At 45.1% G+C, this 13,142-nt stretch overlaps 1 protein-coding gene across 1 annotated transcript in view; it reads right to left on the reverse strand.

Annotated features, from left to right (window-relative positions):
* axl (AXL receptor tyrosine kinase) overlaps positions 1-13,142 on the reverse strand; it is a 326,648-nt gene that overhangs the window by 273,238 nt on the left and 40,268 nt on the right. Inside the window, exons 2-3 of the mRNA XM_078241607.1 lie at positions 3,438-3,633; positions 2,464-2,564 (exon numbers count right to left, since the gene is read on the reverse strand). Coding sequence (XP_078097733.1) covers positions 2,464-2,564; positions 3,438-3,633 — 297 coding nt within the window. The remainder of the gene's footprint in view (positions 1-2,463; positions 2,565-3,437; positions 3,634-13,142) is intronic.

Genomic DNA, 13,142 nt, shown 5'->3' on the forward strand with positions numbered 1-13,142 from the left:
ACACCACACAGGCCCGCACCATAAAACCATAAGACATAGGAGCAGAATTAGGCCACTTGGCCCATCGAGTCTGCTCCGGCATTCAATCATGGCTGATATTTTTCTCATCCCCATTCTCCTGCCTTTTCCCCATAATCCCCGATTCCCTTATTAATCAAGGATCTATGGATCTCTGTCTTAAAGACACTCAATGACCTGGCCTCCATAGCCTTCTGCGACAAAGAGTTCCACAAATTCACCACTCTCTGGCTCCTCATCTCTGTTTTAAAGGATCGTCCCTTTAGTCTGAGGTTGTGTCCTCTGGTTCTAGTTTTTCCTACTAGTGGAAACATCCTCTCCACGTCCACTCTATCCGGGCCTCGCAGTATCCTGTAAGTTTCAATAAGATCCCCCCTCATCCTTCTAAACTCCAATGAGTACAGATCCAGACTCCTCAACCATTCCTCATACGACAAGCTCTTCATTCCAGGGATCGTTCTTGTGAACCTCCTCTGGACCCTTTCCAAGGCCAGCGCATCTTTCCTTAGATACAGGGCCCAAAACTACTCACAATACTCCAAATGGGGCCTGACCAGAGCCTTATACAGCCTCAGAAGTACATCCCTGCTCTTGTATTCTAGCCCTCTCGACATGAATGCTAACATTGCATTTGCCTTCCTAACTGCTGACTGAACCTGCACGTTAACCTTAAGAGAATCTTGAACAAGGACTCCCAAGTCCCTTTGTGTTTCTGATTTCCTAAACATTACCCCATTTAGAAAATAGTCCATACCTCCATTCCTCCTTCCAAAGTGCATAACCTCACACTTTTCCACATGAATTCCATCTGCCACTTCTTTGCCCACTCTCCTAAACTGTCCAAGTCCTTCTGCAGCACCCCTGCTTCCTCAATACTACCTGTCCCTCTACATATCTTTGTATCATCTGCAAACTTAGCAACAGTGCCTTCAGTTCCTTCCTCCAAATCATTAATGCATATTGTGAAAAGTTGTGGTCCCAGCACCGACCCGAGGCGAACCACAAGTCACCGGCTGCCATCCTGAAAAAGACCCTTTTATCCCCACTCTCTTCCTTCTGCCAGTCAGCCAATCCTCTATTCATGCCAGGATCTTATCCTTAACACCATGGGCACTTATTTAACAGTCTCCAATGCAACACCTTGTCAAAGGCCTTCTGGAAATCTAAATAAATCACGTCCACTGGTTCTCTTTTATCTAACTTCCTTGTTACCTCCTCAAAGAACTCTAACAAATTTGTCATACATGACTTCTCCTTGATGAAGCCGTGCTGACTCAGTCCTATTTTATCATGCATCTTCAAGTACTCCGCGATCTCATCTTTAATAATGGACTCTCACATCTTGCCAATGACCGAAGTCAGGCTTACCGGCCTATAATTTCCCATCTGCTGCCTCCCTCCCTTCTTAAACAGCGGTGTTACATTAACTACTTTCCAGTGCTCTGGGATACTCCCTGCCGTGATGTGGAGATGCCTGCGTTGGACTGGGGTAAACACAGTAAGAGTTTTAACAACACCAGGTTAAAGTCCAACAGGTTTATTTGGTAGCAAATACCATTAGCTTTCGGAGCGCTGCTCCTTCGGCAGATGGAGTGGAAATCAGATGAAGGAGCAGCGCTCCGAAAGCTAATGGTATTTGCTACCAAATAAACCTGTTGGACTTTAACCTGGTGTTGTTAAAACTCGTACTGTGTTTACTCCCTGCCTCCAGTGATTCTTGAAAGATCACCACCAATGCATCCACAATTTCCTCAGCGATCTCTTTTAGAATCCTGGGGTGTAGTCCATTCGGCCCAGGTGATTTACCCACCTTCAGACCTTTCAGTTTCCCCAGGACCTTCTCTTTAGTGATGGCCACTACACTCACCTGTGCCCCCTGACTCTCCTGGAGCTCTGGCATCCCACTGGTGTCTTCCACCGTGAAGACTGATGCAAAGTAACTATTCAGTTCCTCAGCCATTTCTTTGTTTCCTATTATTACTTCTCCAACCTCATTTTCCAGTGGTCTAATGGTTATTTTTGCCTCTCTCTTACCTTTCATATATTGAAAAAAAAACTCTTCCTATCTTTTATATTACTAGCTAGCTTACACTCATATTTCATCTTCTTCGCCCCCCCTTATTGACTTTTTAGTTGTCCTCTGTTTGCTTTTAAAGGCTTCCCAATCCTCTGGCTTCCCACTAATCCTCACCACTTTGTATGCTTTTTCTTTTGCTTTTACGCTGTCCTTGACTTCCCTTATCAGCCATGGATGCCTCATCCTCCCCTTCACATGTTTCCTCCTCCTTGGGATGAATTTCTGTTGTGCCTGCTGAATAACCCCGCATGGGCCCACAGCGCACGGACCCACAACCATAAATGAATGTTAAAAAACTATAACTTAATTCACTGCACAGCTTTGACAGTCCCAACACCAAATTAACATTTAATCGGTGAATGACTCACCTTCGATTTCCAGCTGAGCTTCTTTGGAGATGATTTCTCTCCCAGTCACTGAAACAACACATCGATAACCCCCAGCATCTGAGCGGTGGATAGAAGGAATGCTGCAAATAAAGAGAAGACATTAATGTCTGAAGTGCAAAGGAGCAAAGTGTGAGATTATTGGCTGTCAGTCATGATTCAGAGGGCAACACTGTCACCACCAGTCAGAAGGTGACCTGAGCAGAAAATACAGGTTGAATATTGTCTATCTCAGCCCCTATTTTTGCTGAAAGCCTCTCTTATGACTTTGTTATCTCCCAATTGGATGACTCCAATACTCTCCTGACCATCCTTCTCCCTCATTTAAACATCAGCTCCTCCAGTATCTCGATCCTAGCCTGGACCATATTCCACCAACCTCTCGTGCCTGTCCTCACTGATCAACAATGGCCATCAGTCCCCAAAACTCTAAATATAAAATGACCATTTTAAAATCCCTTCATAACCCCATTCCCCCTAAATTTGCCTCAAGTCTGTTGAACGCCCCCAATTCTTCATTCGCCTCAAACTGGTCCCAACTCCACCACTGGCAGCTGTGCCTTCAGCCATCTCAACTGCTTACTTTGGAGCTCCCTATGTTAACCCCTCCTACCTCCCTCTCCATCTTTAAAAAGCCACTTCCTGGATCCTGTCTTTGATATCTCCCAATATTTCAATGATTGGTTTGCTATGCATTTCTTTTTGATTTTCCATTTGTGAAATGTCTGGAGATAATCTCTGTTAAAGGCACTATATAAATGCAAGTTCGTTTGTGTTGTTATAATTGAGTGTGCACACTTTGACCATTTGTGACACGCAAAATGTGACACCCAGGAAGTGCAGATACATCTAAGGTTCGCGATTAGCCCAACTCGGAGATGTTAAGGTTAGCCTGTATTAAAGTCAGATGGTTAACATGCTGCGTAGCTCTGCCAGGACTCACTGGCCATAATTACCTTAGTTCACTGATGGCCAGCCATTCATCGTCACTCACAGGCACGAGAACTTGGTTGATATCTGCCCTGTACAGGGTCCCATCTCGCTGCCAATTGATTTCTGGGAGTTCGCCTGTCATCTGAATTGAACAACGCAACTTTACTTCCTTCCCCTGGGAGTATGTGATGCTCTCCGGATCCTGGAGGAAGTGCATATCTGGGAAAGACAAACAGGAGCCTTTTTGTTATTCATCTTCAAGCTGTGGTTAGTGCTGTCTTTACTGCTCATTCTTAGGTGCTCTGGAAGCCACCTTCTTGAAACACTGCAGTCTCTGCGTTTAAGGTTCTTAGGGAAGGGAGATCCAAGATTGAGACCGAACAACAATGAAGGAATAACAATGTATATCTCAGTTGGGAATGCATGTGACCCGAGATGGATTCCACTTAGAAAGGAAACAAGAACTAGAGGACACAGCCTCAAAATAAGGGGGAGTCAGTTTAGGACAGAGTTGAGGAGGAACTTCTTCTCTCAGAGGGTAGTGAATCTCTGGAATTCTCTGCCCATTGAAGCAGTGGAGGCGACCTCGTTAAATATGTTTAAGTCACAGGCAGATAGGTTTCTGATCAATAAGGGAATTAAGGGTTATGGTGAGCGGGCGGGTAAGTGGAACTAAACCACTATCAGATCAGCCATGATCTTATTGAATGGCGGGGTAGGCTCGAGGGGCTAGATGGCCTACTCCTGCTCCTATTTCTTATGTTCTTATGTTCTTATGGATCTGTAGCCATATTCAAATGGTTAGGACTGCATTGTACTGCCTGAGAGTGTGCTGGAGCCAGATTCAGTTGTGGTTTTCCCAAAGAGAATTGGAATAATTATACAAAGAGCAAAAGGTTGCAGGGCTGCAGGGAAAAGGTGTGGGACTGGGACTGCAAGCAGCTGAAATGCTTTCCCACAAAGCAGCACAGACACATTGGGCCTAATGACCTTCTACACTGCAAATGCAGACAAATGGGACTAGTTCAGTTTAGGAAACCTGGTTGACATGGACAAGTTGGGCCGAAGGGCCAGTTTCTATGCTGTGCATCTCTATGATTCTAAACATTCAAGGATTTTGTATGTCCTCATCCATTAAAGATGGTGGAATTGGTGGGTTTGGCAGGTGCTGTTGAAATAGCCTTGGTGAGTTTAACTAAAAAAACACATCATCAGTGATTGTAATGACTATTGATTGTCATAAAAGCACATCACATTAGGGAAGGTAATCTGCCCCCTTTACCTGGCCTGGCTAGTTCAGTTCAGTTTTTTATCAGTGGTAACCCCTGGAATGTTGATAATGGAAGAATTCAGCGATGGTAATGCCACTGAATGTCAAGGGGCGATCATTAGGTTCTGTCTTGTTGGAGATGATCATTGTTTGGCATTGTGACGCAAATCATAGAAATCATAGAAACCCTACAGTGCAGAAGGAGGCCATTCGGCCCATCGAGTCTGCACCGACCACAATCCCACCCAGGCCCCACCCCCACATATTTTACCTGCTAATCCCTCCAACCTACGCATCCCAGGACTCCAAGGGGCAATTTTTTTAACCTGGCCAATCAACCTAACCCACACATCTTTGGATTGTGGGAGGAAACCGGAGCACCCGGAGGAAACCCACGCAGACACGAGGAGAATGTGCAAACTCCACACAGACAGTGACCCGAGCTGGGAATCGAACCCGGGACCCTGGAGCTGTGAAGCAGCAGTGCTAACCACTGTGCTACCGTGATACTTGCCAATTGTCAGCCCAAGCCTGGATATTGTCCAGGCTTGCTGCATTTGAACATGGATTGCTTCAGTATCTGAGGAGTTAGCAATAGTGCTGCACATATGATAAGTATCAATAAACTTCCTTATCCACCATATTAGTGACCTCCTCTGAAAATCCAACGAGATTTGTGAGAAATAACATACCCTTCTCAACCTCGTGCTCAGTCTCATACCCAGTTGCTTTGCTCTGTCATTGGGCTACCAGGTCTATAATTACCTTGTTTCACTTTACCTCCCTTCATAAACAATAGAAATATTTGCAACCTTCCAATCCAATGACACAATTCTTCAGTTGAAAGGAGCTTGGAATATTATAACGGATGGATTCCTCACCTACATTCGCTAATAGCATAGGGTGGAGAACATCAGCTCATGGACGATTTGTCTATCTTAAATCCCATTACTATTTTTAAACATATTATGCACTAAGTTCCTCCCATTGAATTATTTTGAGGTTTCTTTGCACGTCTAGTTTGTCCAGCTATAAAAAGCTTTTTTGACTTTTTCTTGCATTTATGGAAACCCTTTTTTAGCTCAATAGTGTCTCTTAGCTCATTTGTGTTTTCACTAAACCTGCTCATCCTTTACTGAAATCCCTTTACTGTCCTTGTGGTGTTTGTCAAAATTGCTATTCCTTTCCCAATTATTTCCAAGGATTTAATAGGCTGGAATATTTAGCTCCCAATTATGCTTGGTTAAATCTCTGCAGTGATACCACATTAGCCCCTGAGAGCTAAATTTGAACTTCAACCTACTTGTTAAATTTCTTCTGTGAAGTGTATTCATGGAATGTGTTTTTATTTGGGTGACTATTCCCATCCTGTCCCTCTAGATGCCTTTGTCTTGAATATTTCCTGCTGCAAATGCTCTGGCAATTTAATATACTCTCAGTTTTCATTGCTCCACCCGCATTTATAACATTTGATTAATTACTATATCTGCATTATTTCTATTCACCTTTATTATGTTTTGGACTCAAACCTTTGCTCTTGTTCCTAATCTATATTATTTCTACCTGAACAATCCCTCCCCTTGGTTGAAAGTCCATCCTGCAGCTCGATATATTAATCCTTTCCAGTTGGACCTTGCTCCTAATTCAATGCCTCATTGGTGGGTACATCGTCAATCTTTGGTTTGTTAGCATCAGCAGCTGGAGGTTTATAAATCAGAATGCCCAGTGAATCAGAGAATCCCTACAGTGCATAAGGAGGCCATTAGTTCCATTGTTACAGGAAGATATAGATGGGTTGGTCAGATGGGCAGAGCAGTGCCAGATGATATTTAACCCTGATAAGTGCGAGCTGATTCTCTTTGGAACAAGAAACAAGACGAAGGAGTATTTAATGAATGGCAAGACACTGGGAAGCTCAGAGGAACAGAGGGATCTGGAGGAAATTATTCACCGATCCCTGAAGTCGGAAGAGGAGGTGAATAGGATAGTTAAGAAGGCATATGGGACACTTGTTTTCATCAATCATGGCAGAGAGTATATGAGTAAGGAGGTAATGTTGGAGTTGTACAGAGTGTTGGTTAGGCCACAGCTGGAGTAGTGTGTGCAATTCTGGTCACCTCACTATAGGAAGGATGTGATAGCATTAGAGGGAGCACAGAGGATGTTCACTGGGATGTTACCTGGGATGGAGCATTTGAACTAGAAGGAGAGACTAGATGGACTTGGATTTTTTTTAGAGCAGAGAAGGCTAAAGGGTGACATGATTGAAGTGTGCAAGAGTATGAGGGGGATAGACAGGGTGAATAGAGAGCAGCTGTTCCCCATAGTTGAGGTGTCAATCATGACGGGGCATAGTTTTAAAGTAAGGGCAGGAGATTCGGAGGGGATTTGAGAAAAAAAGTATTCATGCAGAGGGTGGTGGAAATCTGGAATGCACTGCCTGGGAAGGTATTGGAGACCAGAAACCTTACAACCTTTAAAAAGCATTTGGACGAGCACCTAATATATCACAACATTCAGAGATATGGGACAAGTGCAGGAAAATGGGATTAGCGCGCCTTTAGGTAGATATTGTTGGTGCAGACTCAATGGGAAAAAGGGCGTTTCTGCACTGTATGACTATGATTCTATCGAGTCTGCACCCACTCTCCAAAACAGTATCTTACCCAGGCCCTCCCGCTGCTCCCAGTAACCTGTAACCCTGCGTATTTGCCATGGCTAATCCACGTAACCTACACATCTGGGGACACTAAAGGACAATTTAGCACGGTCAATCCACCTAACCTGCACATCTTTGGACTGTGGGAGGAACACAGTAAGAAGTTTAACAACACCATGTTAGAGTCCAACAGGTTTATGGTATTTATTTGGTAGCAAAAGCCACACCTGTGGGACTTTAACCTGGTGTTGTTAAACTTCTTACTGTGTTTATCCCAGTCCAACGCCGGCATCTCCACATCATGACTACTGTGGGAGAAAACCAGAGCACCCGGAGGAAACCCATGCAGACACGGGGAGAACATGCAAACTCCACACAGACAGTGGCCCAAGCCGGGAATCGAACCTGAGGTCTTGACGCTATGAGGCAGCAGTGCTAACCATTGAGCCACCATGCTGACATGGGGCAAAGGCTTTCCCAGTCATCCCCAAATTCTCTCACAACAGAATGAAAATTTCACGTTCTCCAGTTCCACACTGGTCTCCCAGAACCTTCCATGCTGGACTTTATAAACAAACGGTTGATGTTTTAAAATAACCTCTAGGATTTTTTTACATTGGAATCCAACAACAAACAGGAGATGTGCTAACCTGATAACCCAGTTATTCAGCAAGGAGGAGAAACACCTAGGCCTCCCACAAACACCTCATGTTCAAAAGGTCATTTTTCACACACCATGTGGGCAATCAGCAAGGAATACTGTAAACGGAAGTGCGATAAATGATGACTTAATCTGATCCTGCTGGTGTTGTTTGAGAGAATAACATCACCTATTCTCAAAGATGCCTCCGAATTTTTACGCTACCTTAACAGGTGGACTGAACCTTGATTCAATACCTTAACTCTCTGACAGTTCAGCACTCCTGTAACGAGTGCAGTGCCACAGGGATCTGTGCTGGAGCCACAATTATTTACAATACATATTAATGACTTGGACGAGAGCTGCAGGGAAAAGCCTGGGAACTACATGCTGGTGAGCCACACAGCTTTTGCCGGGTATGGAGGGCATTAGCTATGAGGAGAGGTTGGAGAAACTTGGTTTGTTCTCACTGGAAAGACAGAGGTTGAGGGGCGACCTGATAGAAGTCTACAAGATTATGAGGGGCATGGACAGAGTGGATAGTCAGAAGCTTTTCTCCAGGGTGGAAGAGTCAATTACTAGAGGGCACAGATTTAAGGTGTGAGGGGCAAGGTTTAAAGGAGATGTACGAGGCAAGTTTCTTTACACAGAGGGTGGTGGGTGCCTGGAACTCGCTGCCGGGGGAGGTAGTGGAAGCAGATACTATAGTGAGTTTTAAGGGCCGTCTGGACAAACACATGAATAGGATGGGAATAGAGGGATATGGTCCCCGGAAGTATAGGGGGTTTTAGTTCAGTCGGGCAGCATGATCGGTGCAGGCTTGGAGGGCCAAAGGGCCAGTTCCTGTGCTGTAATTTTCATTGTTCTTTCATAGAAATCATAGAAACCCGACAGTACAGAAAGAGGCCATTCGGCCCATCGAGTCTGCACCGACCACAATCCCACCCAGGCCCTACCCCCATATCCCTACACATTTTACCCGCTAATCCCTCTAACCTACGCATCTCAGGACACTAAGGGGCAATTTTAGCATGGCTAATCATCCTGACCCGCACATCTTTGGACTGTGGGAGGAAACCGGAGCACCCGGAGGAAACCCACGCAGACACGAGGAGAATGTGCAAACTCCACACAGATAGTGACCCAAGCCGGGAATCGAACCCAGGTCCCTGGAGCTGTGAAGCAGCAGTGCTAACCACTGTGCTACCGTGCCGCCCTTTGTAAGTTGTTGGAAGGTATTTTGAGAGACAGGATCTACAGGCATTTAGAGGCGCAAGAACTGATTAGGGAAGTCAGTACGGCTTTGTGAGTGGAAAATCATGTCTCACAAATTTAATTGAGTTTTTAGAAGGGGTAACCAAGAAGGTAGATGAGGGCAGTGCAGTTGATGTTGTCTACATGGACTTCAGCAAGGCCTTTGACAAGGTATCGCATGGTAGGTTGTTGCATAAGGTTAAATCTCAAGGGATCCAAAGTGAGGTAGCTAAATAGATACAAAATTGGCTTGATGACAAAAGCCAGAGGGTGGTTGCAGAGGGTTGTTTTTCAAACTGGAGGCCTGTGACCAGCGGTGTGCCTCAGGGATCGGTGCTGGGTCCACTGTTATTTGTCATTTATATTAATGATTTGGATGAGAATATAGGAGGCATGGTTAGTAAGTTTACAGATGACACCAAGATTGGTGGCATAGTGGACAGTGAAGAAGGTTATCTCGGATTGCAACGGGATCTTGATCAATTGGGCCAGTGGGCTGACGAATGACAGATAGAGTTAATTTAGATAAATGCGAGGTGATGCATTTTGGTAAATTGAATCAGGGCAGGACTTACTCAGTTAATGGTAGGGCGTTGGGGAAAGTTACAGAACAAAGAGATCATGGGATACATGTTCATAGCTCCTTGAAAGTGGATTCACAGGTGGACAGAGTGGTGAAGAAGGCATTCAGCATGCTTGGTTTCATTGGTCAGAACATTGAATACAGGAGTTGGGATGTCTTGTTGAAGTTGAACAAGACATTGGTCAGGCCACACTTGGAATACTGTGTTCAGTTCTGGTCACCCTATTATATAAAGGATATTATTAAACTAGAAAGAGTGCAGAAGAGATTTACTAGGATGCTACCGGGACTTGATGGTTTGAGTTATAAGGAGAGGCTGGATAGACTGGGACTTTTTTTACTGGAGCGAGGGCGGCTTAGGGGTGATCTTATAGAGGTCTATAAAATAATGAGGGGCATAGATCAGCTAGATAGTCAACATCTTTTCCCAAAGGTAGGGGAGCTAAAACTAGAGGACATAGGCTTAAGGTGAGAGGACAGAGATACAAAAGTGTCCAGAGGGGCAATTTTTTCACGGAGGGTGGTGAGTGTCTGGAACAAGCTGCCAGAGGTAGTAGTAGAGGTGGGTACAATTTTGTCTTTTAAAAAGCATTAAAACAGTTACATGGGTAAGATGGGTATAGAGGGATATGGGCCAAGTGCAGGCAATTGGGACCAGCTTAGGGGTTTTTTTAAAAAAAGGGGGCAGCATGGACAAGTTGGGCCGAAGGGCCTGTTTCCATGCTGTAAACCTCTATGACTCTATGACGAGGGAAGTGAATGTACTGTTGCCAAGTTTACGGAAGGAACAAAAATAGTAGGGAGGCAAGTGGTGCAGATGACACAGACGGATACAGGCAGGTTAAGTGAATGGGCAAACACTTGGCAAATGGAAGATAATGTGAAGATATGCACGTTGGCAGGAGGAATAAAGGAGCTGAATGCTATTTAAATGGAGAAAGACTGCAGAAAGTTTAAGCACAGAGGGCTTTGGGGGGTCCTCATGCATAATTCACAAAAAGCTAGCATGCAAGTTCAACAGGTAATAGGGAAGGCAAATGGAATGTTGGCCTTTATTTCAATGGGAATAGAACATAGAACATAGAACATAGAACAGTACAGCACAGAACAGGCCCTTCGGCCCACGATGTTGTGCCGAGCTTTATTTGAAACCAAGATCAAGCTATCCCACTCCCTATCATCCTGGTGTGCTCCATGTGCCTATCCAATAACCGCTTAAATGTTCCTAAAGTGTCTGACTCCACTATCACTGCAGGCAGTCCATTCCACACCCCAACCACTCTCTGAGTAAAGAACCTACCTCTGACATCCTTCCTATATCTCCCACCATGAACCCTATAGTTATGCCCCCTTGTAATAGCTCCATCCACCCAAGGAAATAGTCTTTGAATGTTCACTCTATCTATCCCCTTCATCATTTTATAAACCTCTATTAAGTCTCCCCTCAACCTCCTCCGCTCCAGAGAGAACAGCCCTAGCTCCCTCAACCTTTCCTCATAAGACCTACCCTCTCATATGAAATATAAACATCAAGAAGTCTTGCTCAAACTGTATATGACATTAGTTCGATCAATAATGTGAAAAGCTTTGGTTCCCTTATCCAAGGAAAGATATACTGGCATTGGAGGCAGTCCAGAGAAAGTTGATTAGGTCAATCTCAGGTATGCAGTGATTTTCTTATGAGGAATGGCTGAATAGTTGGGCCTGTACTCATTGATGTTTAGAAGAACGAGAGGTGATCTTATTGAGACAAAGAGGATTCTCAGGGGGTTTGACAGGGTAGGTGCTGAGAGCTTGTTTCCTCCAGTGGGAGAGTCAAGCCCCAGAGGGCAATAATCTCACTAAGGAGTCACCCATTAAAGGCAGAGGAATTTCTTCTCTCAGTGCCTGGTGAACGTGTGAATTTCTTTACTGCAGAGGGCTATAGAGACTGGGTCATTTAGTGTGTTCAGGACTGAGATAGACAGATTTTTAATCAGTGAAAGGAATCAAGGATGATGGCAATAAGGCAGGAAAGTGCCTTGGGGATATCATAGAATCACAGAATTCCTACAGTGCAGAAAGAAGTCATTCGGCCCAACAAGTCTACACTGACTCTCCAAGGGAACGTCTGACCCAGGCCTTCCCCACTATCCCCATAAACCTGTACATTTACCTCTGCCAATCCACCTAACCTGTACATCATTGGACTGTGGGAGGAAACTGGAGCACCCGGAGGAAACCCACACAGACAAGGGGAGAATTTGCAGACTCGGCAATAGGAGACACCCAAACCGGAATTAAACCCAGGTCCCTGGCACTGTGAGGTAGCAGTGCTAACCACTCTGCCACCGTGATATCACATCAGGTCAGTCATGATCTCATTGAATGCTGGACCAGACTCAATGGACCGAATGATTGAGTTCATTGAATTCTGTGGTGCAGAAGGAGGCCATTCGGCCCATCGAGTCTGCACCGACCACAATCCCACCCAGGCCCATTCCCATAACCCCATGCATTTACCCCAGCTAGTCCCCCTGATACTATATCCCCCAGATAAATGCGTAGTGGTCCATTTTGGCAGGTCAAATGGGATGAAGGAGTACAATATAAAGGGAAAGACTCTTAGTACGATAGAGGATCAGAAGGACCTTGGCTTCCGGGTCCATAGGACTCTAAAATCGGCCCCGCAGGTGGAGGAGGTGGTTAAGAAGTCGTATGGTGTGCTGGCCTTTATCAATCGAGGGATTGAGTTTAGGAGTCCGGGGATAATGATGCAGCTATATAAGACCCTTGTCAGACCCCACTTGGAGTACTGTGCTCAGTTCTGGTCACCTCATTACAGGAAGGATGTGGAAATGATTGAAAGGGTGCAGAGGAGATTTACAAGGATGTTGCCTGGATTGAGTGGCATGCCTTATGAGGATAGGCTGAGGGAGCTCGGTCTTTTCTCCTTGGAAAGACGTAGGATGAGAGGAGACCTAATAGAGGTATATAAGATGTTGAGAGGCATAGATCGGGTGGACTCTCAGAGGCTTTTTCCCAGGGTGGAAATGGCTGCTACGAGAGGACACAGGTTTAAGGTGCCGGGGGGTAGGTACAGGGGAAATGTTAGGGGGAGGTTTTTCACACAGAGGGTGGTGGGCGAGTGGAATCGGCTGCCATCAGTGGTGGTGGAGGCAAACTCAATAGGGTCTTTTAAGAGACTCCTGGATGAGTACATGGGACTTAATAGGATGGAGGGTTATAGGTAGGCTTAAAAGGTAGGGATATGTTCGGCACAACTTGTGGGGCCGAAGGGCCTGTTTGTGCTGTAGTTTTTCTATGTTTCTAAAGGTCAATT

Source organism: Mustelus asterias, chromosome 24, assembly GCF_964213995.1.
Source record: "Mustelus asterias chromosome 24, sMusAst1.hap1.1, whole genome shotgun sequence".
In the NCBI taxonomy this organism is placed as follows: domain Eukaryota; kingdom Metazoa; phylum Chordata; class Chondrichthyes; order Carcharhiniformes; family Triakidae; genus Mustelus; species Mustelus asterias.